Source organism: Pollicipes pollicipes, unplaced genomic scaffold (genome assembly GCF_011947565.3).
Source record: "Pollicipes pollicipes isolate AB1234 unplaced genomic scaffold, Ppol_2.1 Scaffold_4881;HRSCAF=5763_pilon_pilon_pilon, whole genome shotgun sequence".
In the NCBI taxonomy this organism is placed as follows: Eukaryota; Metazoa; Arthropoda; class Thecostraca; order Pollicipedomorpha; family Pollicipedidae; genus Pollicipes; species Pollicipes pollicipes.
In genome coordinates this window covers 20,401,646-20,429,445 of record NW_023596576.1, presented here as the reverse complement: position 1 = coordinate 20,429,445, position 27,800 = coordinate 20,401,646, and the positions used below count along the sequence as shown (strand labels likewise).

At 53.0% G+C, this 27,800-nt stretch overlaps 1 protein-coding gene and 2 long non-coding RNA genes across 3 annotated transcripts; all 3 read right to left on the bottom strand.

The window, feature by feature from the left end:
* Window positions 1-1,722: 1,722 nt before the first annotated feature.
* On the bottom strand, window positions 1,723-3,924 carry LOC119101538 (uncharacterized). The gene is made up of 3 exons (XM_037224884.1): window positions 3,852-3,924; window positions 2,811-3,003; window positions 1,723-2,119 (listed from the first exon to the last, which is right to left on the bottom strand). The coding sequence occupies exons 1-3, from the start codon at window positions 3,865-3,867 to the stop codon at window positions 2,005-2,007; spliced, it is 324 nt and encodes a 107-aa protein (XP_037080779.1). The 5' UTR covers window positions 3,868-3,924; the 3' UTR covers window positions 1,723-2,004.
* An 899-nt stretch (window positions 3,925-4,823) lies between these two features.
* Window positions 4,824-7,115, bottom strand: LOC119101208 (uncharacterized). Its single transcript, XR_005094515.1, has 3 exons — window positions 6,779-7,115; window positions 6,354-6,469; window positions 4,824-4,864 (listed from the first exon to the last, which is right to left on the bottom strand). It is a non-coding gene; the product is annotated as an uncharacterized LOC119101208 (long non-coding RNA).
* A 4-nt stretch (window positions 7,116-7,119) lies between these two features.
* Window positions 7,120-24,163, bottom strand: LOC119101209 (uncharacterized). Its single transcript, XR_005094516.1, has 3 exons — window positions 24,029-24,163; window positions 21,789-21,828; window positions 7,120-7,293 (listed from the first exon to the last, which is right to left on the bottom strand). It is a non-coding gene; the product is annotated as an uncharacterized LOC119101209 (long non-coding RNA).
* Window positions 24,164-27,800: the final 3,637 nt, after the last annotated feature.

The following is a 27,800-nucleotide window of genomic DNA, read 5'->3' as shown; positions in this document are numbered from 1 at the left end:
GTTCCGAAACGCTTAGCGTCGAAATCACAGCACTTGACGTGGCGTGTTGAAAATGAGTGAGTTTTAGGCGTATGCATGCGTAGCACGCGTAGCTTTACAAGGCTGTGCACGGTAAAATGGGTTTCCGTATTTATTATATAAATGAATAAGTAAATGCATATATATATATATATATATATATATATATATATATATATATATATATATATATATATATATATATATATGTGTGTGTGTGTGTGTGTGTGTGTGTGTGTGTGTGTGTGTGTGTGTATAGATATACCTATATGTACATATACGTATATGTATATATGTATATATATACATATATATATGTATGTATATATATATATATATATATATATATATATATATATATATATTATATATATATGTAGATCTACCTGTTGGCTTGAGGCTCCTAGGGCTCCTAGGCTCCTAGGCTCCTATTGGCTTGAGGGATGCGAAAAATTTGTCCGTGTTGTCACGCCCGAAAATCCCTCAACACGGCACCTCCGTGGCGGGGCGTGCCGCCCGAAATGATGCGGCCGCTCGTCACCGAGGTGCCGGTATGACTGGATGACGTGATGAACCGTAAGCGGTTCACTCCAGTCTGAACGCTTTCACCTGTCTTCAACACATCAGATACCTGAGCGTTTCATAAGTGCTATTTCCCGCGCTGTGTGCATTTGTGGTAATGATTCGGGCTTTGAAGTGCGACAACTTTTTCTCTTTTCTTAGAGCGCGCGCAAAACCTAATTAATTGGTGAAAATATGAGCGCGCAGTGTCGAATAACCAGCACGGTGTGTGAATAATTGATAAATATGGTTATAGTTAAATACGATGCCTACCAGCAATACCACCAGCTGACCCCTGGCACGCAAGAATCGCTGCCAATGATATCAGAAGTTTCAAGAAATGAGGTTTCTCGTCCAAAATAAGGAAACCGCTACTTTCGGTGAACTCCGATCCTGCGTGAACAACGCGGCACACAACGGCGCGTCACAACCGTGACGGTGAGGTCTGTCTCCGCCGCACAACAGGCCATGTGTGGCGCACGTGAGACCAATTGACATCCTGCAAGACTGCTTCTGTGTGAGATCCGTGGCCAGTGAGGAGCTTTGGCTTCATCACGTTTAGCTCGATGCCTACAGCACCTCAGCATCGTTTCTATATTGTGTTGCATTGCATCGCATCATATCAGGGGTAAGGCGTCGCTTCAGCACAGCGCCGCGTACGAACTCAAGAGTACAAATAAGCCCAACGTGCTGTGAACTAGACTGGTGCGAAGTCCATCGGAGCGGGACGAAGCCTCGGTCTACTGATCTGTAGCCGGCCAGCACGCTCAATTTCACAAAGTCATCTGCTTGCAGACATGAAAGAAGCATAGCGTGGGGACCACACCACCGCAAAAACTGAGGCCACGTAACGGCTAACCATGACAGTTTTGTCACCCCTGATGCAAACACGTGAAATCTATCTGATAAACAAGTCCCGACTAGCTTTCGACATATCTTGACCAGCCTCCAACTAGAGGTAATTTCTAGCAAAGTTGTTTTGGTGCTGCATTGATTTCACACCATGCAGTATGCTTTCGGCAGTATCGGCAGGATTTCACGTTGCGTGCTCGGTCTTTAGGTCATTGCACGCCGTATTGGCGTGATCGCTGTCATGCACGCCGACCGACCCTCCGCAACCGACTTCCAGCGAAACAACGGACCTCGTACGCCAATGCCGTGTATTCAGTCCCAAGTTTGAGAGCGGGGCACAGCTGGCCAAAATGCGCTCCTCCCGCGCTCCACCTTCCTGCGACAGTGGGCCAGCTGTGCGTACAACAGAAAATCGCGGCAGACGCCGGCTGGCCGGCACTTTGTCAGATAAATGAGATGGATCCGGCAGCGACGGCGGCCGGGCTGAGAGCGCGCCGCTGCCATGGGATGAGGCCACGGCGCTGCTGCCATGGGGAGCGGCGCGGCGACCGCTGTGGTGCGACGCGGCGGCCGCTAGTTCTTCCTGGTCTCCACCACCAGCGGGCGACCCTGGAAGGTCAAGCCGTCCATCTCCATGACGGCCTCGTCGGCCGCCATCCGGCTGGACACTGTCACGTAGGCGTACGTGCTGCGGACACAGACGGCAAGGGTGTCAAGGGTGGGCGGGGCACCAGTGGCCGGCCGACGAGACCCCACACGTGGGACGAACAGGGGACGTTGGACACGGCTCGCAGCCCATGCTCGGCATTGCCCCTGACTATGCCTGACAAGGCTTCGTTGCAGTACGTGATAGTTCGCATCCTGAGCAACACACCACTTCAGGGCGGGCAAGCACAGAGTCCAGCACAGGCGCGTAGCCGCAGCCTTGGCGAGGGAAGGGCACTGGGTTGACAAGGGCTCTTTGATACTGGACGGCCCACAAAAAGGCCGGAAACGGTCACTTCTTAACTAAAGAATGTTCTCTTCCGATATCTAATTTTTTCTCTATTTACGGAAAGGAAGCCAGAAGCTCCCGCAATGCCACCTGTCTTTTACTGTCGATACACCGAAGAACTGCTTTAAATATAACCAACTGTTTTGCACGACTGCGCGAAATAAATCGACAGCGCTCTTCACCTCACAACGTTCTGGTGGACTCTTTATAATCCGATTGAGCTCAAAAGCTCAGTTACCACACCGGTACCCGTCAACTGCATACTGCGCGCCTGAGCCCGGCGGCTGCCGTGGCGGCGGCCGGGGAGAGGCGGCCGGGGAGAGGCGGCCGCTCGATCGGCCGCCGTGGACGGGCGCGGAACTCCGGCTCAGTGCCGACCACTCACAAGTCGTCCGGATGCTGGCTCGAATTGTTCACCATGATGCGCACGTTCAGCGGCTCGAACTTGCGGAACATGGCAAACAGGTCGTGCTCGTTGGTGCCCACCGGGAAGTTGGCCACCACCACGTCCATGGGCGCGTGCAGGCGACTCTTGATGCGGTCCGAGATGGCGCCCGTCGTGCGGCCGGCCGGCGTCACTGGCCGCAGTCAAACCACGATACGTCACCACCCGAGGCGACGCGGCCGACGCGGCGACGACTGGGGTCAACCACGACACGTCACCACACCAAGGCGACGACTGGGGTCAATCACGACACGTCACCACACCGAGGCGACGACTGGGGTCAACCACGACACGTCACCACACCGAGGCGACGACTGGGTCAATCACGAACGTCACCACACGAGGCGACGAACGACTGGGGTCAACCACGACACGTCACCACACCGCGGCGACGACCGGGGTCACCACGACACGTCAACCACACCGAGGCGACGACTGGGTTCAACACGACACGTCACCACACCGAGGCGACGACTGGGGTCAACCACGACACGTCACCACACCGAGGCGACGACTGGGGTCAACCACGACACGTCACCACACCAGGCGACGACACGTCACACACCGAGGCGACGACTGGGGTCAACCACGACACGTCCACCACACCGAGGCGTACGCGGTGGACGCGGCGACGACTGGGGGTCGCAGCCGCACGCCAGTGTCGCAGGCCATCGAGACACGCACGCACCAAGCACACGTACGTCAGCGCAGCACTGCAACCGGCGGCATGACCTGGTGACCAAAACGTAAACAGCTCTCGGAAGCACGTACAGCCAGAGGCAGCACATACAGCGAACATTAATGACATGACACAACCATTGAGTAAGTTGACTTAGAGAGAATATCGAGAAAAACACACAACATAAACATAGAGAAAAACATAGCCAGTGGTGTTAATCCCACTTGAACCACGAAGAGCTGGAGGGAGCTGTGGACCCACCAGCAACCCAGCGCGGCGCGAGGCGGACAATGGGACTCACCATGCGCCGCGCCCCATCGGCGCCAGAGCGACCGTACGACTGAGGCCGGCCAGCGGCGGCGGGCCCGACAGCAGGTCAGCCCCGTCTCCGCGCCCGCCAGGAACTCGGCCCGCTCGCCGTCGTCGAACCGGCCGCGCTTGACGAACGGCTCGTCAAAGTCGCCCTCCAGCTCAGCCCTGTCGGCGGCCGGGCGTCAGCGAGGCGGCCGCGAACGCGCGGGACATGCGGCCCACCAGTGTCGCGGCGGCTGGGGATGCTCGGAGACGTGTGTGGCGGGCATGAGGTGACTTCAGCGGTAACTCCGCTCTGATGCTGTGTCACATGGGATGACACAGGCCGGCACTGGGCTCGCTACCTCGCATCGAGCGGGCTGCGGCAGACACGCGGTGGAACAGTCATCTGTACACCGGGAACGGACGGCGACGATGGCCGACCGCTTCCCTCGCGCCCGCTCACCGCTGGCTGAAGCTGCGCCGTGCGCCGGGACCGACCGGGCGACCGCGCGGCCCGGCGGCACCCTGGAACGGACCTCTGGCGCCCCCAAATCGGCCATCGGCGCCATCAAACTGGCCGGCCGGCCCGTCCAGCTGGTGGTGCTGAGCGCCCTCGAAATGGGGTGGCGGTCCGTCGAAGTGGCCGGCCGCGCCGTCAAACTCGCCGCCGGCGCCGTTGGTGCGGCCGGCGCCCTGGAACAGCGCGGGCCCCGGACGAAACTGGCCGCCGGCCGGCCCGCGGAAGCCGCCGCGCAGGAAGCCACCGGCGCCGCGGCCGGCCGCATACCGGCCGTCCAGCGACGGCGTGCGGCGGCATCGGTTCAGGGCCGGGCATCACCAGCGGCGGGATGCGGGCTGTGGCCGCGGCGGCGGGCGCGGGTCGCGGGAAGGGCGGGCCGCCGGCGCCGGCGCCACGGCCGCCCCTGCCAGCCGGCGCCGCCCAGCCGCTGGCGCACGCCGGTCGGCGCCGGGCGCGGCACCGGCTTCTGCTCCTGTGGCTGCGCTGCCGGCTCCTGCTTGGCTGCGGGCGGGAGACGGGCGATTAGAGCGGCGGTTCCGGCGCCAGGGTCGGCCGGCCGGCCGGTGGCTGATGCGACCCCTGAGTGGGGTGAGACACGTGCGCATGACGTATCACGGCGGCAGCCAAATGGGCGGCGACCACAATCACCGAGCTCGCTTCAAGGTTGGCGAGCTATTTTTTGGCCAAAAAAAAAACGGTATTTTAGGCGGACATTCAAGCCTTTGTTAAATTATTGACCAGGACCAGTGCAGAACCAGTGTTTACTCCAAATCCACGACTGCAATGACCTAAACTTGGCTTGGCTGGTTTGGGATCCAACAGAATACAATCGTTTCCCTGCGCGATCAACGGCTGCAAGACAGAACAAACTACCCTGTAAGAGGGGACATTGCGAATAAAGCGTCTCAGTTCCAGACGACAGCTAGGCGAATCAGATAACCACGAACCTGTCAACCCATTGGACTGATTCCACCAGTAAAATATGCCCATGTATCGTAACGCCCTGATTCCCGACGAGTTACTACTGCCACGTGGGCTGTCAATGACATCACGTATTGGGTCGAATGTTACACCCTCTCGAAATTTCGTCTAAACTACACGTCCGTTATCATCCTGCCCGTGTGCGACTACGCAACCAACAGTGCCACAGACGACTCAGTGCACCTGCAGTGGGTACATTAGGGCGTTCGTTACAGCCTAGATGCGTTCTTACCGACTTTTCACAGACGCGACTTACAATTCCAGGTCAGGCTGGCTCATATACGGTCCAACGGGTTCGTCCTGGACATGTGTATCCACCTGACTGATTGGACACTGACGTGTGATATGGAAGCTACACAGAAGTATGGGTATTATGCAAAAGTATCCGAGCATAAATGTACAGGGCATATCAACTCCACCTCCAGAATCAAGCCAAGCCACATGAGTAAATGTTGCTAAGTTCTTTTGAAAAACTGCGCGATCCAAGGGAAAATCTATAGCATAGACAGACATCCTAGCGCCTCTAACACTACAGGCTGGCTCAGGGCGGATTTGTGGCGGGCGAGTCAGGGAGTATCGCAGCTTTCTCGGAAGCTAGTTTGCAGTTTTTAAGACGTTTGTTATTTCGGTGTTTTCGTTTGTCCAGTTCATGTATCCAAACCATCCAGCAACCCTACTGCGTTAAAATACACCATTCAAGAATACTAGCATAAACAAGCTTCTTACGTGCGTTCATATTCAAAATCAACTATGAGTCAGGAATACATACGCTCGGCTCATTCATGCGTAAACGCTTACGTCAGCGACAATCGTGAACACGTGACTGAAAATAAAAACAAAGAAATAACTTTGAGAAAAAAACAACAGGAAGCTAGGCCTGAGATCCGGGGCCGGCTGGTATGCCGCCTGCCTGGCGCGTCTGGTACGCCGGGCGGACGGAGCCGGCAGTGTTCACGCCAGGGAGCAGCAGGTGGATGGGGCGCTGGCCCGCCGGCCGGCCGCCGCTTACCGAGGCTGTTGCGTGAATCCTTGACCACGATCTGCCGTCCGGCCACCTTGCCGCCGTCGAGCAGCTCGATGGCTCGGCGCACGTCCTCGGCGCTGGAGACCACCACGAACGCATAGCTGCCGCCGCACAGGGTCCATCGGGTCAGCACGGGTCACGGCCGTCCGACACAATGCGGGCACACCGTCTGCCAGCTGCTACAGCGTCGGCACGACCGGCCACCGCGGGCTGAGGTCACCAGCATTAGTCTGTCCAGGCAACGCACGCCGCACCACCCGTTCGCGTGTCACACGGACATATCACACCCGGCACGAGTTGCACTAGGGCACGAGTGCTCCGGTGCTCGGTGGCCCCGCGCGGGGGTGGGGCCGGCCGGGCACAGATGACCCAGGCTGACGCGCCTGGCCCGCAGTCTCGGCTGCACTCACCACTTCAACTCCTTCTTGTAGAGGCGCACGTCCACCGCATCGACGTTGTACTTGGCGCACAGCTGGAACACGTCGTCGCGCTCGAGGTCGTGCGGCCAGTTGCCGATGAAAACCTCGTGGTGGCCGTGCCGGGTGCCGGTGGGCGGCGCCGCGGCCGGCGCCGGCGGCCGCACCGGCGAGAGCTCCGGCACCGGCTCGGCGCGCACCAGCGGCGATACGCCCGCCTGGCTGGCCGGCGGGAGCCGGTCCTGCACGTACTTCACGTAGTTGACGTCACAGAGGTGCGGCGAGGAGCGAAGGCCCGTGATGGCGCGCACCGCCTCCTCCGGGTTGAAGAAACGCACAAACGTCCAGCTGCGCTTGAGACCGTCGCACGAGCCGCGCACGGAGCGCGTGCGGCCGTACTGCGACAGCGCCTCCAAGATCTCATCGCGCGTCAGCGCATACACGTTTTTGAAGCCGACGCAGTAGAGGCCGTCCTCGCCGGCCTGAATCTCATCCTCCATGGTGCGCTCCTACCGCCGAGAAAGAGAAAGCGGCCGCCGGCCGTCAGTCGCCAGCCCCGAAACGCAGTCTGCAACGCAAGCGAGCACCCCGCGGCTGGCAGCCCGAAACAAAGCAAGCAACGCCGAGCCCCGCCACGCAACGCAACGGCCGCTCTGCAAAGAGGCGCATCTCGCATGTGGTGGCGGCTAGCTGGTGGCAAACACTTCTGAGTCAGCGGGTTACATTAGAAACGGCTTGGTATCGCAAGGAACGCGGCAACCGCCTGCCTGCCTACTGCAACGCCGATCTCTGAAAACACAAAAGCAAGCTTAGCGAATGTACCCCAAGTACAGGCGATCGTGAAAAACCGGGCCCAGCGCAGACGCAACAATAGACGACCAAAATGCCTGCACGTGACGGACGGATGTCAATGGGGGAGGAGACAGATATTGCAGCAAGAAACTTTTTCAGAAAGGAACGTATTTCGCAAAGCAGACCCGTCATGCCTGCTGCTGGCAAGCAAAGTTTTAACTGATCCGTCCAGTTGTTGCACACAAGCAGCGAACAACGGCAGTGGCGATTCTCCGGTGGTTCCCTCGGCAAGTCAACTCAGCTCTGACCTGAGCGTCAGCGTGGGGATCCTGCAACAAACTGGTAACCAACAATTGGCCCCGCCGGAACAAAACGAACGCGTCCCACCGACACCACCGCTTGGTGGTGGCGGCGACATTTGTCATCACTGGTCAACACCCAGGGCCCTTGCAAATACCAATGCCATATCGACAGCAAGTTTTCGTATGAGCTCCCGCGCAACTTTTGTCGCAAATTTGCTAATCTGAACTGAGAAGCTTAATTTCAAACAACCTGTCACACGAATGCACCGCCGCGATCAGCGACAATGCATCGCAGAGGGCGCGGTGCAAGCCAGGTGCAAGCAACGACAGTGTTGGGGAAATGGGGGGCAACGACAACGTGCAATACATTTTTACGATAGCTAACGGAGTACAGAAATACTGGCAGGCACAAAAGTCGACAAATGCTGTATTGCTGCCTCAAAGTTATTTGTAAAACGTGACTGGACCTCTTCAGAGGTGGGAACGCATCCCGTTTAACTTAAATCACGCCGGCCAAAAAGAAGCCAGCATCACTGACCGATCATGCCAGAAAAACTATTGTCTGCCATAGCGCCACGGAGCCAAGTTATCCACTCACAACCATGTAATATTGAATGATTCCTGGAATCGTGGAATCCGGCCATTTCCAACGGGAGGGCGATCAGCAAAGGGTGGTAGGCGGCCGACACGGCGCTTGCCAAACCAGCCTGGCAAGTTGCGGGATCCCCACATCACCCGGTCAATCCTCGCGACGAGTAACAGGGCCTCACGCCGTTCGGCCCATCAGCGCGGCGGGTTGCGGGGTCTCAAATCACCTCGTCCATAAGCGCAAGGAGTTACGGGGTCCTCACACCACTCGGCCAACCACCGCGACGGGCCCCACACCGGTTGGCCAATCAGCCCGACGAGTTACTGGGCCTTACGCCGTGCAGCCAAGCAGTGCGGCGAGATACGAGGGCCCCGCATCGCTCGGTCAATCAGCGCAGCGAGTTGCGGGGTCAGACATCGCTCGGCCAATCAGCGCGGCGAGTTAAGGTACCACACACCGCTCGGCCAGCCACCTGCAGACGCGCCCAAAACGGGCCAAACCATCGTTCAGCGTATGCCATAACGATAGAGCGACTCTGAGGCTTAGCTTAACGGCCAAAACGAAAACGGTAGGCTCGAGCTCGGTACCACTTCCATGCCTCTTTCTGTCGAGTTCCGGACGATGTGCTAGCGACTTCTGTGCGACGGCTTCCACGCTGACGCCAAGACGTCTCCAGGACATTGATCAGCCCTTCGCAGAAGTGATAGTGCGACCATGTAGCAGCACATCGCAGTTGTATCTGCTAAACACATTTCGGGACTCATACCGTTCCATTAGGACCGCGCTTGGTGTCAAGAACGGGGCCCAAATGAACTCAACAGCAATGGGCAACGCGACCAGCAAAAGGGAGTGAAAATAAAAGCAAATTCTTTGTTTCTGATACGCATCGACGGCAAACACACGAGGCACATCTGGCACATCTGGCTAACATGTAACGCGCCTCTTACGCATCGCTCCAGCTCGCTGACAAGTTGGAACGGGCAGCGATGGATGCCTTCTTGTGACAATCTGATTACATAATCGGGGTTAATCCTCATCACATTGACCACGGGCAGCAGAGGGGCGGGGGGGGGATACGACCCATCCCGTTTGTAGTGAATATCTCCGGAGTGAATGTTGTACGTGTTTTGTTCTTCGCGTGCAAATGAAACCCTAGCGCACCGTTTAAAGCAAATAGAAAGAAAATCGAACGATAAATTGTGAAGTTACACACAGGCTAACAAAGTCTACAACGCAACCAGCGTCCGCGCGTGAGGATCGGTGTGATGCGCCCCCGGCATATCTGCACCAATGGAATGTTTTCGAAAGCACTGGCGACTTCTTGGTAATGCAAGGGTCATATTGGGTCACCGAGGTCAACTCCCGTCAAGTTCATAACAGGTTAATGGGGTCAACCCAGGCCAACATCATGCTTGTCACAAGCACAAATACTGATGTACGAATCATGTCATTTTACTAAGTCGTTTCTAGACGTACGGACAACTCGTGTCTTTGCTCTAACGAAGCACAGCGTTTGTAAATTGCATGAATTACTGAGGGCGCGCCTGGGCTGTGTCTTCGGCGAGGCGGTTGCGCAGTCGGGTGGCGGCCGGTTCGTTAGCACCCAGCCTTCTTGTTTGCTCCCGTTCAACACGCCTCGATGGCCGTGACGGGAGGCGAAGAGGCGGTGGCGTGGGAGGCGAGCTGGCATGTTACGGTTCATACACTCTGTAGGTGCCGACATGGGGCGCAGATAAAAGAAAAACCAAGACGTTCATGATTTCCCTGCCCTTGATATGATTATGGCGCGTTTGCGACAGATGCTTAAAATGGATAAGGTAGGCGGGCAGGGTGGGTAAAAGGATGGGTAAAGGTGGGTAGAAAAAGGTGAGCAAAACGTTTTGAGTTTGCCATACGCTATTGTGCAGTCCTGCTAGCGGCTTTGCTTGAGTATTTGGAGGCTAGTGGTAGCTGCCGCTGCAGGAAACCTTATCGCTGGCAAGGATGGCTGGAAGGTAGGTAAAAATTAATTTGTTAATCATGTGTCAATTTTGTGATGCACCGCTCCGTCCCCACCACTTTTTAGGGCCGTGAATGCATACTATGAAGTGCGGCTTTGCATGAGGATGGGTGTGGCTTTACATGAGGATGGTAAGTCCATAAAGCAAAACTTCACTGGATAGCACTCAGTTGTTCTCACCTCACGCATGTGTATCACTTGGGTGTTTGACAAACGTCATTTTGTGAACTGGATTGTCGACCTTAAATTGTTGTGTTCAAGGATTAGACTAAATGAGCACGTCGGTACGGCACTGCTATAATTTGACTGTCTGCCGATGAATTTGGTATATGTTGTGGGCCATTTAGCCCTGAGTTTCGGAGGTGAAAAAACCTGCTCACTTCACTACCAGGGTGGGAGACAGAAAATATCAGGATCAAACTGCCCAGGAGCCACCCGCACAGACTGCAACTGTTTTCCTGCTAAGCCAGTTTTCCATTTTTCAACGATAAAACAATTTTGCTGTGGAGTTATAGACGACAACAATAGCACCATACACGACGACGTTGAATTTAGCATTGGTTTCCTGATCAGTAAGGAGACAGACACTAGTGGCCAGAAGGTATCACCCGGCGAGACAGGGCTAATTTCTGTAAGGGTCTGTCTTGCACAAGTTTCGGAGCGATTTTAACCTTTACCGCCTGTCTCCCTGAGCAGTCCTTTTTTCAGCGCCATTCGCCGCGTTACATATCTGGCGCGTGTTGGTGCTTAGTCGGCGTCGCGATCTGTTGTGTCGGGAGCGTTCACTACGTGCATACTGGTTACGCGTAGTTTTGGGTGTTTTAACAAATATATATCGCACTTTTCGATTAGCTGGGGATATTTGTGTTTGTCTCTTTATAGCCTCGGGCCTTCTGCGTTGAAGCTTTGCCTGTATGTCCAGTCGCCAGGCATAGGTAACCATCCATCACGTATGAAAGCGCGCTGTGGGTACGTGAACTGTGATTTTAATGGGGAAAGAAGAAACTTGAAGAGGCACATGAACACTAAGCACAAAGGGTTGCCAATTGTCCTTAAAAATTCAAGTTTTGGTGCAGGTGGAAGGTGGGAATCTTGGCTCCAAGGTGAGAGCTTAAATTGAGTACGTGAGTATGAGTGCCCATTCGGCACGGTACCCAATGTTTAATATTTACCCAAGGTAGATAGGCCTGAGCAAACATACCTACATGCCCATAAAACACAGTGAATGAAATAATCTGGAATCACTGATTAGGTGGCAGAGGACACAGTGTAACAAATCATGACTGCCTAGTTTGTATGGGCAGTTTAGTGCATAGTTATCTTCAGCTTGGTGTGGTTACCACCATTGACTAAAATTAGACTGCATCATATAAAACAAAGAACAAATGTGGGAGAGACAAGTTCAACCCCGAAAATGAGCAGAATTAGTTGTTTTTGATGAATCAGCTTATTCTTCAGCTTATTGCGCCGACAAACGCGCCCGAAAATGACAATTGCCAAGCAGCCGAATTTCTGCACAAAATTGATACACCACCGGTGACTTCTGAACTTGGCTCGAAACGAATTATCCCTTTGCGATTCGATCTCCCTCGGACTCAAGCGAACTGCAATCCACAGGTCCGTCCTATGGTGGCGTTTTGTGTCGCCCTGGTCCGCAACTTGAAGGCAAGGAGAGAGGGAGTTGGCGCGGATGGTGGAAGAAAAGGAGCAGCAAACAAGACGCTCTTGGACAACATGCTCTATGTCCGGTCGGTTGGTGACCTAAAGGGTTTCCAGACCTCAAAAAAATCAGTCGACGCCCAGGTGAGCACAGTCTCCGAAGCCATCGGACATCTGGTGTCCAGCAATCTGATCCCGCCATCGGCTGCGGCGCCGAGCTGCAGCGTTCGCGAAGCAATCAGCATCCTGCGTAGTGAGGAACGCACTAATTTCAACCAAGCTCTCTTGAAAGCTTTGTGGAAACGTGGTCGCTCGATCAAACCTTTCGTCAGTCTGGTCGTCCGCGCGTGGCTGCTGTACCCTGTCGAAAGTGTGGTTGAGTTCATGGGCAGCGTCCTCAAGGAGGTTTTCGCCGAGGAGTCGACGACGACGACGACGAGGAGTCCTAATTACTCTCCGACAAAGACAGCAAAGACGGGGATTCTCCCTACGTCCCAGCCGAAAAAGATGTACCCCCGGCGGCAGAGGCAGCCAGCACGCCTTCCAACGCGGCCAGCACGTCTGCCAGTGCGGGCAGCATGTTTGCCGCTGCAGGCGGCGTGGCCAGCACGTCTGTCAGTGAAGCCAGCACGTCTGCCAGTGCGGCCAGCATGTCTGCCGCTGCAGGCGGCGTGCCAGCACGTCTGCCAGTGAAGCCAGCACGTCTGCCAGTGCGGCCAGCACGTCTGCCGCTACAGCCAGCGTGGCCAGCACGTCTGCCAGTGTGGCCAGCACGTCTGCCGGTGCGGCCAGCACGTGTGCCAGTGAATCCAGCACGTCTGCCAGTACGGCCAGCATGTCTGCCGCGACGGCAAGCGTGGCCAGCACGTCTGCCGGTGTGGCAAGCATGTCTGCCAGTGCGGTCAGCGTGGTCAGCACGTCTGCCAGTGCGGCCAGCACGTATGCCAGTGGGGCCAGCATGTCTGCCGCTACGGCTGGCGTGGCCAGCACGTCTGCCAGCGTGGCCAGCATGTCTACCGCCGCGGCCGGCGTGACCAGCGCCGGCGCCGCCGAAGCGGCCGGTGCTGCCTCCATACAGCAGGACGAACTTTGCTTTCCACTCAACATTCGGGGCTTGCAGAAGAAGCTGACAGCATCTAACCGCATGCTAGGAGAATACGTCAGCATCCAGCCAGGACCAGGCACATGGCGCGTGCGCGACACCTGCAACAAGTCGGTGGCAGAGTGCTCACTCCAGCCGTCTGCCCAGCGCTTCAGACGCCTGCGAGTGAACATCACGCACCAGAGGTCAGGCCTCATCGGCGCGATGACGACACCGGATCTGGCTGTGTTCATGCTATTCTTCCCAGACAGTGTGATCGACCTCACGCTGAAATACGCCAACGGAAAGCTCCTGGAAGAGAAGACCAAACACGACAGCAATGCACAAGATAAGGACTCGTTTCATCTGCACGAGCACGTTCCAGTGACTCCCGGCTAGAGCTGCTAGCGTTCGTCGGCCCTTCTCTGCAACGGGACTGCGTGGGCGCAGACTCCACAGCCAAGGACCCTCTCCAGAGCGTGTTTACGCCCCGCTCCGTTCTCAGCAACGACGAGTCACCGCCGCTGCCTCGAACTCCTGCGCTGCCTGCGATTTGAAGACATCACCAGCCGACCCGCTAGACGGGAAGCAGACAGCTTCCGTCGGCTCCACAGGATGTTCACTATATTCGACGAGGACCTGCAGCGCCGCATGAAGTCGTCAGATGGCGTCTGTGTTGACGAGACGCTCGTCAGGATCAGGGGGTGCGTGACTTCACGATGTGCATGCCTATGAAGTCAGGGGAGTGCAGCTTGCTGTTCCGGTCGGTGGCCGACACTGAGCACCGCTACATTTGGAGCTCTGGCCATACCCCGGTAAACCAGCGAGTCCGCAGCCCGCGCCAACCAACTCCACCTTCACAACTGGGGTGGAACTGGTAAAGCTCCTGACGCAGGACCTGAACGACACGGGACGAAGACTGGTGATGGGCCGCTGCTTGACCTCCATCAACGCGATGGAGGAGCTGCAACATGTCCAGCTGTCGGTGGCGGGAGACCATGCAGGCCAACCGCCGCCTTATCCCGCCCGAGATGAAGATGACCTGAGGCCGGCAGCCGGGGTCTTCCCTGGCCTGCTGTCTGATGGCGTGACGCTCGTCTGCTACTGACCCAGGGCCGGCAAGGTGGTGTTGGCGGCCTCAACTTTCTTCCAGCAAGCCACCCGGGTGGACATGACGGGGAAGTCAGAGGTCATCCTCTCCTACAGCGCAACGTAGGGCGGCGTCGACCTGTGCGATGTCATGCTGGGTACGTGTTCGATGAGCTTACCCACTGGGAGGCGGACGACAGCGGTGTTGGCTGTTCATGGTAAACGTGGCAGCCCTCAACGCGTACCACGTCTTTAGCGCCGACGTTCCAATCAGAAAAACCGAACTCGCGCCAGGGCGACCGACGCCTTTTCCTGCGAGACCCAGGCCTGGCTCTGCACCGGCCGCAGATGGACGGGGAGGGCCACCGCGTACTCTACAGTAGGGGTGTACAGCCGACGGACTGTGCCGCTCTGGAGTGCGCCCTGGACCGGTGCCTGCTGCAGGAGAGGCCCCTGCAATAGACAGCCGAGCAGCCGACCCCAAGCCGCTGTCGCGTGTGCGTGGCGGCGCTGAAGTGGTCGGCTACAAGGCTCAGAAAGGCAGGCTGAAAAAGCAAAGATTACCTGCACGACGTGCAGCCGGTACGTGTGTGCCCGTCACATGGCGTCGATGTACGGACGGTCGGCATGCCACCGACTCAGACTGGTGCGGAACGGCCGGTGATGCCTGCGCGTCTGACCGGGTCTCTTTGCATAGTGTGTGTAATGATATAGCCTATGGCTTGCGGTGCAGTGCAGTCTGCAGTTATGCAGTCTGTAGGTGCAAACGGTAGTGTGGTGCCCACCAGTGCATGCCATGAAGAAGTGCCAGCTTCTTGGCTAACATCATCAGTTATTGTCCTCTTCCGCGCTCACTGCGTGCTGAACCGTAGAGTTCGCTTCAGTGTCTGATGGTGACTAAACAAGAAATGCATTACAAACGCTACCAATCAGCCTGTTTTCGCTTGGCATGCAGCGGGAAGCATATAAAAGCCAAGAGCATCGCCCACAAAAGCCCGCTACATGTGCAAATATTCGGCATTACGGATATCAGGCGACCCCGCATGGCTACTTATTTCAAATATGCACACACGGTTCTCAATGGTCAGCAACTGCCTGCAAAACTTGTGAGCACTCCTGTGGTTCTGCCCTCGGAAAACGCATTCCTTGACGTACATCATAACTTGTGGGTATATAAGTGACCTGAGGTCAAATGCTACATTTTTATTGCACTGAATATCGGTCAAGAACGTGTCTTAATCCCATTTCAGTACCTTTTAACAAAGTAGAAGCGATTTACAAGGATGACGAGTCAAGTCAAACAAAACAATCAAAATTGTACACGTTTGACCTCATTTGACCCGGTAGATACCAGTACAGGGTCATTATTTTTACACAACGTAGCTCCGTGTGGTACCCACCCATCCCCGCAGTTTCGTTACTGTATCCTTTTCGGTTCCCGAGACGGTAGGACGAACGAGATCCCCCCCCCCCCCTCCCTCCCTCCACAGCCCGCAATTTCCAGAGGCCCTCCAATGCCTATTTCAATATGCACACTTCGTAACCGAGCCAAAAGCTTAACATTCATAACCTTGTTGACGGAATGATTGCTTCGATAATTGTTTCAATAGTTTGGTTTGTGGAAAAGGTCATACAGTATTCGTAACGTACCAAATGTCATTTACAAAATACAAATCAGTTTATGCTGGACTGTGGATAATTCATTCGCGATCTAATGTTCTAAGGTATCGCAAAATCTTACCATTTGTTCGTTGTCCGATTCCGGGAACTACGTAGGCCGTTTATCCAAATTTGAAATGTAGTACTTTTCTATGACTCCGCGTGCTCCAATTCGAGGGCAGACCTTGAGACAAATAATATCGCCCCCTTTTCCTGAAAGATCGCCATATGTTTTACGTCCCGGTTTAAGAAATACGCAACGTACAGCGCGCCCACCTCGTCCCCGCCCGCCTTCTGTTAACATTGCTGGCAATTGCTTGTTCATCACTGGCAAGGCCACCGCCATGGGACGACCGAAAACCTCGGCTCAGAAGTCAGCGGCTCAAAGGGAACTTATTGCGCATGCTCGTCGGCGGGGCCGTAGGACACACCCCCGCCATGGAAGCATAGCGCGTCTTCGCCTGCGATCGTGCAATACACCTCACTGTGGGCACCAGATGCTTCCTTACTAGCGCTTCCTACAGACACCTCATCGCCATTCCCGGCAGTGCTGGTAACCCACATTGGAAACTCCCGATTTGCTCATACACTTGCTCATACGATTAAACCACGTACGCACAGATAAAAGAAATGGTGACCCAGGGGCCTCCAAACAGTAAGAATTGATAAGGTTGTAAGCGGATCGCATGATTAGGACGTAGCCATCCCATTCACATACATATGTTCATACATGCCACATGGTATATAACAGGCAAGTGTGATGTTCACGCCTATCCCGTTGCTTCTATATTGCTTGTTTGGCTGTTGGAAAGGTCACAGCAAAGCACATGCTTCCTGCTGCGGTTTTCTCACTTTATAGTAAGGCCTGGCAAGTACGGTAAGGTCCGGCAAGTAAGACGAGGCCTGGCAGGCAAGGTAAGCCCCGGCAAGTAAGGTAAGGCCCAGTAAGTAAGGGGAGGCCTAGCAAGCGGGGTAAGGCCCAGTAAGTGAGAGGAGGCCTGGCAAGCGGGGTAAGGCCTGGCAGGCAAGGTAAGGCCCGCTAGCAGTCACCGGTGGGTTTTCTTCTGTAAATCTCCTCCTGCTTCGCGACCCCGCTCACTCATTGCTAACCTGGCTGATGAAACCATACCCGATGAGGGCCACCAGCTATGATGGCTATTCACAATTAGGCGCAAGTATCGTAAACAGGTAAGAGTGCGGAGTGGAAAGCCTTCCACCCTCTCATTAACTGCGGGCCATCTAGGTGCCATACATCAGATGAGCCTTCCATCGCTGCCATCTGTGCAAGAGCAAGCATAGAAAAATGTTCACAAGTGATAATACCACGATTCCAGTTCGGATCAGGAAGCCTGCCAGCACCCAAACACATCGTGCAAGTCAGGAGCCAGTCCTTCGCCAGGAAATGATGGAGACCCACTCCTTCACGGAGGCTTGCTCCTAGTTCTCGTCCAGAGCGATGACCGGTGACCGCCACCTCCAGCTGGTGGCACACGCGTTCAAGCTGGCGGGGCGCGCTTGCGGGTGCTCGGGTGCCTGCAAGCTGAGAGTAGGCAGGCAGCAGGACGGGCGTCCTGTCCCGGGCCGAGACGCAGTCCAGCTCCGGAGCGAGACGCCGCTCAGGCCCGGGGCGAGACGCGGTCCAGGTCTGAAGCGAGACGCCGTCCTGTCGTCCAGGTGTGGAGCGAGACGCCGTCCTGTCCTGGAGCGGGATGCAGTCCAGGCCTGGGGCGAGACGCAGTCCAGATCCGGAGCGAGACGCCGGTCAGGGCCAGGGCGAGACGCGGTCCACGTCTCAAGCGAGATGCCGTCATGTCGTCCAGGTGCGGAGCGGGACGCCGGTTAGGCCCGGAGCGAGGTGCCGTCCAGGTCCGAAGCGAGACGACGTCCGGGCCCGAGGACAGACGCCGTCCAGGCCCGGAGCGAGACACTGGTCAGACCCAGGGCTGGTTGCCGTCCCGGCCCGGAGCGAGACGCCATCCACCCGGAGCGAGACACTGGTCAGAACCCAGGGCTGGTTGCCGTCCAGGCCCGGAGCGAGACGCCATCCACCCGGAGCGAGACACTGGTCAGACCCAGGGCTGGTTGCCGTCCAGGCCCGGAGCGAGACGCCATCCACCCGGAGCGAGACACTGGTCAGACCCAGGGCTGGTTGCCGTCCCGGCCCGGAGCGAGACGCCATCCACCCGGAGCGAGACACTGGTCAGACCCAGGGCTGGTTGCCGTCCCGGCCCGGAGCGAGACGCTGGTCAGACCCAAGGCTAGTTGCCGTCCAGGCCCGGAGCGAGACGCTGGTCAGACCCAGGGTTAGCTGCCGTCCAGGCCCGGAGCGAGGTGCTGGCCAGACCCAGGGCTAGATGCCGCCCAGGCCCGGAGCGCGACGCTGGTCAGACCCAGGGCTAGTTGTCGTCTAGGCCCGGAGCGAGAGGTTCTCCAGGCTCGGAGCGAGACGCTGGTCAGACCCAGGGCTAGTTGCCGGCTAGGCCCGGAGCGAGCGCCATGTGCAAAGTCAATGTCGACACCAGATGCGCCTTCAGCTTGAGCATGGTGCTCTCTCACTTAGTGCAACATATGGACCATGTAATTTGCAATATTATAAGAATATCAAATAACGCTAATTGGATGAACAACATGATGAATATGAATGTAGATGAGAGGAAGAATAACGTAATGCTCATAAAAGAACGAATTAGACAAGACAAAACGTATATACGCATATGTATATGTGTGTATATATATATATGTATATATATATATATACATATATATATATATATATACATATATATATATATATATATATATATATATATATATATATATATATATATATATCACCCGCGGGCCTTCCTCAGTACACGCACATAAGGCAAACAAAACATCAAGCTGACCAAACGCAAACGTTTCCTTTACGTACGAGTGCACATAAAAGTCACGGCTGATTATATATATATATATATATATATATATATATATATATATATATATATATATATAATACGTTCTTCTGGACTGATCCACCACATCATGAGTGCAGGACATGGGCATGATTACGATTATGTGAAAGCGGGCAATGGACCTGCGTGCCAGTCAGCAATGTCGCGCTGCGCAGCATACAGGAGGCCTTCAGAGGCACCCTGACGTGGCAGGGGGGCTGTACATCGCCAGCGCGGAGTAAGCTCGCAGATGGCGACTCTCGACTACTGCTGTCCTGACGTACGCGTCATCAACGACAGTTTCAGTCTGAAGAACGGGTCGTGCTCTAGCCTCCCTCTAGGCATCCGTTATCGTATCCGGGAACAAACGCGACGGCCAGTTAGTGGATACTGCTGCTCAGGCACATTATGTTATTTTCAGGCGAAAGGCGCAACCCGAGATGACGGAAAAAGCAGGGCACCGAGATAACGGAAGCGGGGACTATCTGTCACGACAGGGGTGTCAGCTGTCGCACCAACTAGTCGGCCATAACCCCTGCCTCATGGCAGGCGACCTGTTTTATCTTCTGTAGCTCAGCTCAGGTTTAAATCGTAGTGAGGGGGGGAAAGGGGACATCGGGAGCAGAGACACCATCTCCACGGGTGTATACTCGAGCTGGGGAGAAGAGTGTGTGAGAGCGGTGTGGAGATGTGATTCTTTGTAAATGTTGAATCTATGAAATGCTGGTTATTCTCCTTTGCATTAGCCGAACGGCGAATCGTGACCCACAGCTGTTGTTCAGATGTGACCATCCATCAGAAACTTCGGGCCACTTCTACGCGAGCGTTTGTCTATTGGCTGATCCTTACCTGACTACAAACAAGATCCCAGCATGCATCTCCATAGATGGTCTCTTTTGTATAGGTGAAACGCTAAGCCCACAGCACCAAACAACCCCAGGCACGTGCGGTCACCGTCCGGGTGGCACGCACACCGCCATTTGGTGCTCAAAGCACAAAGCCAACCATCGCCACTCATCCCGACCGCAGCCTCTCAGACGAGCAACGCCGCCATCAAAAACACACCAGACAGCACGAGGAATGTGAGAGCACCTCGCCCCGGAAGGTGACCGGACATATCACTCGATCGGGCAGACGCAGGCTGGACTCGGCCTAACATGTTGCTAAAACATTTTGATATTAAGTCCGGAGTAGGACCTTACCACCACCCACATTAGGCCCGTTACCATCTGTACGATTGCTCAATGCACCACGCGACTGTTGTGTACGGTACGAGGGCCAATGAGGTCACGCGCCGCCTGAGCGAGCCGACCGCCGTCACGAACACGGCGGACGCGAGTGCTGACGGTCTCGACCAGCTTTCGATATCCCATCGTCCCGTCTTTCGATATCCCATCGTCCCGTCTTTCGATATCCCATCGTCCCGTCTTTCCCTCTTTCTACGACCAGGACGCCGCCAATGACAATGTCGGTATCGGTATGTACTGGCTGTTTGCTGTCTTCGACATGTCTGCGTATAAGCACGTTGACAGCACAGTTAGTCCCACCATATAAGTGAAAATACGTGATGCGGTTCCGACACAGTCGTGCGATCTGTTGCACAACACATATCGCTTAAATGCACAGGGCGGTAGGGCATAACTGTACCATAGCGTCACCTGAAATGCCGTCTCGTCAAACCTCAAATATCGTGGCGTGGCCACCAACGCGTGGAAGACTCCTCCAAGACGCCCTACACTCAGTGCGAGGCCTGCGGCAGGCGGATACGAACGTCATCCAGTCCGCCAGAACCACCTGTGAACATGTGTGATGCGGCAATGCCAGCTTGTCCTCCACCGCCGGTGAGCATGTCTGAAGCTGAACTTCTGAACGCTGTGAAGAGCACGACCGTGTGCGGCCACCTGACGGCCGTGACTTACATAGCCTCATGTGGTGCTCCTCTTCCAACCTCATGTCCACACAGTCGGGACTCGTATTGACAGAAGTCCTTTGCCAAGCGATGCCTCTGACATGTCACTACGTTCGTTCTTAGCGCTACAAACCCCAACCAAGCCACTATAGGTGGTCGCTGCACCGACCGCGTACCCTTGTTCGGGGCACTTGTCGAGTGGCAGCTTCACCGATGGCGAGACGCAAAGCTCAACAAGGCTCGAATTCACGCGGTGTTCGACGCACGGCCAGATATCACCGAGATAATGAAAGGCAGTTGCATGCCACCTATTTACAAAATGCCGATATTGGCCTCGCGCCCGCTCGTTTCCGCACTGGTGCTGAACCTCAGTGTCTGGTGTTATCCGTCGGCAGGGGCGTTGTCGCGGAATACGTTGTTTTCAGGGAGGGCACACCGTTGATCTACGCTCCACCGGCCTCGTACCTCCAATGTGTCAAACCAGTGACTACAGAGCGGTGAGCTCCGCTGTGAAAACTGAGACCGTGCCAGTAAGCATCTTTTCGCCAAAACTCCTCGCCCGGAAAAAGCATTACGACACAACTTCTATGGCCAGAGGGCCGAGCAGGCTCGATCGAGGACGAGTTGATTCTGACGCGCGACACGACCTTTATAGCCAGAGGGCCGAGCAAGCTCGATTGAGGATGAGTTGGCTCTGACGCGGGCTGGAAACAAGATCGGCGTTGATCCACCTTTTCATCTGTGCTATCATGGCCGTGCACATCCATGCGCGCAGGCACACGCAGTGCGCCGAGCGCACTAACACATGACAAACTATGCAATAAATAGTTATGCACCAAGAATAGCCAACAGCTCCCAATATGTTTGCACAGATAGATGGACCTGTGTGATTGTGGAGATGACATGTGAGTTCTGAGAGTGGGGACCCAATGCCAATGTGACAATGGGCAGAGCTGTTCTATGGACAAGAATAAGGGGGCAGCTGTGCTTACCTAATAAAATGATGAAAACAGGCTCTCACACTACAACAACCTGAAACATCAAAACATATTCAGAAAAAATGCCAGGAATTCTAGATTTAGCTGACATATGCATGAATGCATGTATGTACACATGCACACATGCATGCACCCACCCAAAGCCACTGTAAAGGAGAGCTTGTGTGAGCCCTGACATCGCCATCCAATGGTCAAATTTCGGTTCAACTGAATCCATTTTTGGGAAACCTTTAAGGAGCTGTTCCACAATTGTATGGGGATTGCACATTGTGTACTGAACATTTCTAAGTGTGCAAATAGTGTAAACACATTTGTGTACTGCGCTGATATAGCCATTTTCATGATCATTTCCTGAGGTTCACAGCCATGTTTTTTAAGACTTAAAACACTCTGGTTTCTGAGCATAACACATGTTAACTTGTGCAGCCTATGACAGAATGAATGACACCCAGCTCACAGGCACATCACCAAAACATGCATTATGTCAAAAATAATGTATGACAAAGCATGACAAATGTCATGCGGGTACTCTACCTCACTGGGTGTTCTCAGCTCATAGCTAAGAGAAGCACAGACACTAACACATTCATATCTTAGGTGCTTCAGCACAAATTGTCCCGACAACAGAAGGAAATTAGCAATCAGTCAGGTTTTGCTATGACTGCATGCCTCTACCGCAGCACAACCAACACTGACACCTTACTGCACACACATAGAAGTTTGAGTGAGTCACACCATCCATTGCATTGGCAACTCTGGCACAGCAACTCTAGCAGCAACTCTAATGCCGTAAACATGCTCTATGATGTAATCACACAATGACACCATGAGTAGCACATTTACTGATAAGAGAAATTGTTATTTGGTGCAGTCTGATGCACTCAAACTTGATGTTTGTCACAATATCTCCAAATGTGGAACAGCCTCTTAAAGGTGGCATAATGATTGGCAAAGTTTGTCCTGCCCTCTGAGATCATTTGATCTTGTGTTTGGCCACTGACACCACCTGTAGATCTGTCAGGAGCAAACAGCTACCTCATCTGCCCCAGTCCCAAATGAAATCAGCATCTTTTGGATTTAAGCACGAAAGTGTGAGTGCACACAATCTGTGTAAATATGTATAATGCAAGTTTTAGTGATACATGCAAACATATTTGTTTTGTTCTTAGACATTTTTTCAGACACATCAAACCACCTGTTTGGTCAAAGCTTAATTTTGAATGCTTGGATTTTAGTCATACTTGCTAGGAAGATGCAGAAAACATGTGGTGTATCACAGAAGCTTTATGTTTTGCTATACATCCACCAGCCTATCTCCCAGAAAAAGCTTGGGTAGGGTCTGATTTTGTGGTTTAATTGGAATCCTTTCAAAGGCACATATTTTCTAGAATATAACTATAAGGGAACAAGTTACATGAAATATTCAGGAAGGTAGACATCAAAGACCACATCCAAAAAGCTTGAAAGCATCAAAGTCAAACAATAAAGAGGTCAAACTTTTTTCTTCAGAAGTTTCCCATAACATTCTGCAGTCCCAAAACACCTTTTTCAGTACTTGAACCCTTAGAAGCAACAGTATGAATAGTAGCACCTCAACTTTCAGGCACTTTAACTGTGTGGTCACTTAGTGTCAATACTTCAACCTTGAATATCCAAATAAAAAATCCCATATTGTTCTGTAATGTACGCTTTACACAAGGAGCATGCACCATATGCAAGGAGGATGTACATCACAAGCATTTTACAAACAGTCCCTCCAGTGCGCCAAACGCCAGCGATACTGATGCGCCGAACCTGGCGCAAAAGTGCGTCAAACTCAGTTAAGACTGAATTACTGAATTATCTAATCGAAGCAATATTGAACTAATAGGGGAGGTTTGTGCGTGAAATTACTACAGCAATATTGCTCCTATCATGACACGCTGGCCTCCCATAGGCTGAATTAGTGGCAGCATAGCGCAAATCTTCGGGCACTTGGATTTACTCCGGGATGTACGGAGTACACGCGCCAAAAATCTTGGCGCAATTTTGCCGCTTCGACATTTTTGGCATAATACACATAATTTTCAGTCCAACATCAGTCGCGACCATTCCCACACAGACAACACCAAACACTATCAAGCGCAATGCAATGTCAACTGCCATACACAGTAAAAACGCGTCCGCGCCGGGACCACAGAACATGGCGAGTGACAGAAAAGCACCCTTGTGCGGTCCTTGCACTTCTCACTTACTTGTGACAAAATGATCTCCTTTTGACAGCGGCCAACAACCCTCCAATACCCGCCAATCAACCAACCCGGACGAGCAACCACACCTATCCTAGATAGCACGGAGCACGCGCCGGTCCCGGGATCCTCGCGCCTCGCTCCCACGCTGACAAGTTTTACCAAGGTTGGCAAAAATATGGGGCATCGAAAATAATCGTTGGTGTTACCATTTCGCGTAGGTGTGACGTCATTAGGAAACGGCCCCGTCTCATTCGACTGAAGGCCATGCGAAACGAACCGGCCACAACCGTGAACAAGCAGTGTAAGCCATGCGCATATTTCAGTACTGAGGTATATGTTAAAAACAATAGAACTTGCGACGGAGCTGGGCTACATTCATGCATCCAGTAGATAGTGCTGTAGCACTTCTCTTACAGAGGCGAGGGCCCATGACCTGGAAGTGGGTTTCGGAAGGCTAGGTGTCATCACGTTAGGCAATTATCACGCGTTACATATGCACACAACAAATATCGATCTGACATGGGATGACCTCTACAAGTCAAAGTTTGTCATGCCCCGTGTAATATGGAAGCCCCCATGAGTCCCATATTACAGTCACCAGGAAATAATGCATTGCGGCAGAAACTGGTCATAACTGGATATTGATACAATTGGGCATTATTCGATCAAGCAAATGGCACCACTCAGCTCGACACCACATCTCCTTTCTAAAGATGTGTGTTTCAAAATTGTTTGCGTGAAGTTATCACGTCACCCGACATGACCTGTACTGCAGGTTAGCTGTCTTTTTTTAGTTTAGCTGTTTAGGTGTCTTAACTTTTTCAGCTTAAGGTTTTGACTACGTGGTGCGCACATTCGAATAAAGCAGACTGATATCGGTTGTAGAACATTAGTTTGCCTTGCTAAGCTATCATCACGCATTACATACGCACACAACAAATATCGATCTGACATGCGGTGACCTACGGAGGTCAACATTTTTTATGCACCGTGAAAAGCAGAGGCATATCCTCCCCCCCCCCCCCCCTTATCTAGGCTCTGCTACGTTTGTAGCGTTTTGAAAGAAAATGAAACGGCTCAAGATTTTTTAGATCGTTGGGTCCCATGTTAAAATGACCAGAAAATAATGCATTGCGACAGAAACTGATCATATCCAATCATTTGTGTGCATAAGTTTTGGGCTAGGCATCATCCGACGAAGCAGATGGCACCAATGAACTCGGCATTACATTTCCTTCCTGGGGATGCATCATTGTCATTGCTTGCATGAGATGCAGCTCGTGATCTGACATGACTTGTACCTCAGTTCAGGTGCTTAGCTTTTTTCCCACCTCATAGCTCCGACTTAATCTGTATTCCAGCAGACCAAACGGTTTTCAACACATGACGTAGCCTGGGTCAGCGATCATCACGCGGTTATGTGTTTGTAGACACACACACTCACACACACACACACACACACACACACACACACACACACACACACACACACACACACACACACACACACACACACACACACACACACACACACACACACACACACACACACACACACACACACACACACCACACACACACACACACACACACACACACACACACACACACACACACACACACACACACACACACACACACACACACACACCACCTTTGTGACGTCCATAGGGTATATATATATATATATATATATATATATATATATATATATATATATGTGGATTCAATGAACCAAATAACCGCTGGTGCTAATCTGTAAAGATATCTGAGCAATTGGAGTGCGTCAGAGCGGCATGACAGTTGGTAGACAAACCTCGCACTTTTGTAACGTCCGTAGGCGTATGAACGTTTCAAAAAGTGGGGGAGGGGCTAAGCTCAGGGCATACTTCAGGAACTTTTTCTGGAAAACAAGCCGGATGAACGGGTGGGGTGGGGTGGGGGTGGGGGGTAGAGATGGAGGTTTTCGCTCTTTATTCAAACGTAATGACTGCTATTCTAGGTATGCATTTAGAGCTGTTTCTCACCGGTGCACACTCTTGCCTATCCGCTTCATCTATGCCATTCGGAAAATAAGGCTATCCTAGCCTCCCAAGATTATTCATCCATTTCAACGTTGTCTTTCCTGGGGAGCCGAAATTCCACGAGCGGGTAGGCATTTTGGGCCATTGAGGAGGCATCTGTCGTCACATGGTAGATGCCAAAATATGGCCTGAACATAGGCTGGTGAGAGTTTTGGAAGTGAATCGATAGCTCACAGTGCAACAGATTTTGCATGCGCCCTCCTTTCGCTGGCTGCTTTTCAAGAGATAAGACTTGTCACATTTTAGGCGTAAACAAATTTAGAAGCTTGAAACTGCCAAAAATCACGTGATAAAAGTCATAGAACTGGAGAATCTCCTTTGAAAACCAAGCTACAAAATAGAGGTCCTTCTGTCATATATTCCTTGTCCGAGCCCTGCTCCCGTCCGCCGTCGGTGGCAGCTGTCCTGGTCCGGCTGTCTCCGAATGACTGACGGCGAACTGATGGTATGACTGCTTTGTTGCACATTTCTGAATCAGCATTGCTACTAACTGGGATGTAAAACATGTATTGCGACACTTGCAACAGTACCTTTTTCCTAATTATCTTCCCTTACAACACATCGCAACAGAAAAATGCCGCGGGGAAACTGCCTACTTTAGGTATGAAATGGCCCAACGGCCATTTAATTACCCGCCCAACGTAGATAACTTGATCTGCTTGTCTGTGTAGGCAAGGGGTAACCAAAGCCTTGCCAAGAGGAACACAGGGTTGACAAAAAAAACGTTTATGGTGATCCCTCCACAAAAATGCACCGAATATAGTTTACTTGTTAACAAGGGATGCGGTTTTCTTCGTTTCATTGTTGTTTGTACGTGGTAACCGGAACAGAAACCAGAGGCTACCGTGAAATAAATTATGTTTACATTTTGAACACACGCCCGGGTGGCCGGCTAGATACCCTTCGCTCAGGTAGGGGTCAGTTTCGCATCCCTGAGATCTCAGGAACTAAGAGAGCTAGAGACACCAATTGGCCTGTACGTGAACTCACTTAGGTCAAAATTTGGGGTCCCTAGGCCATGACTTTTGAATAGAATAAGGTCAACAAGGTCAAATTCCAGGTTGGTCTCCAAAGGGCTTCCCATAACCTAGATAACTGTCTCTAAGCAAAACTTCACATGCTCAGTTAAGGTCAGTGAAGTTGTCTGACCTTTTGAAGGTCATGGTGACCAAAATCATACAAGACGGTTCTGAGTTTTGCATTGGAGTAAGCGAGAAATACTACGTTAGGTGGTATTTTTCTTTTTTTAAAATGTTGACCTAGTTCATTTTAGGTCAATGACCTATTCTGACCTGTAAGAAGTCCATGGAAAATGTATAATGTGTTTCCTGCAATCGATAGATTCGAAATGAGCACCAGAGACTATCCTATACAGCAAGCCCTAAAGTAATAGAACAGGTTGGTTTTGACCTTGGTCTGACCTTTATATCTGACCTTAGGTCAACGTAATTTGTTCATGAAATATGTGTGTTGCCTAAGAAAGCATCTCAGAGATGTATGGCTTCGTCTAACATTCCATTGTTGCATCAGATTGAACGACTCCCTAGAAGTCGACTTCGCTGAAACCATGGCCTGATTTTGGCCTGCCATAGGTCAGCGGCCTTGTAAAGTAAATCTCAGCTTTTGATGCCAAGCGATCCACTATTCAATCGTCTACAGCTGTGCAATATATGGCGTGGCTGCGTGGCCGT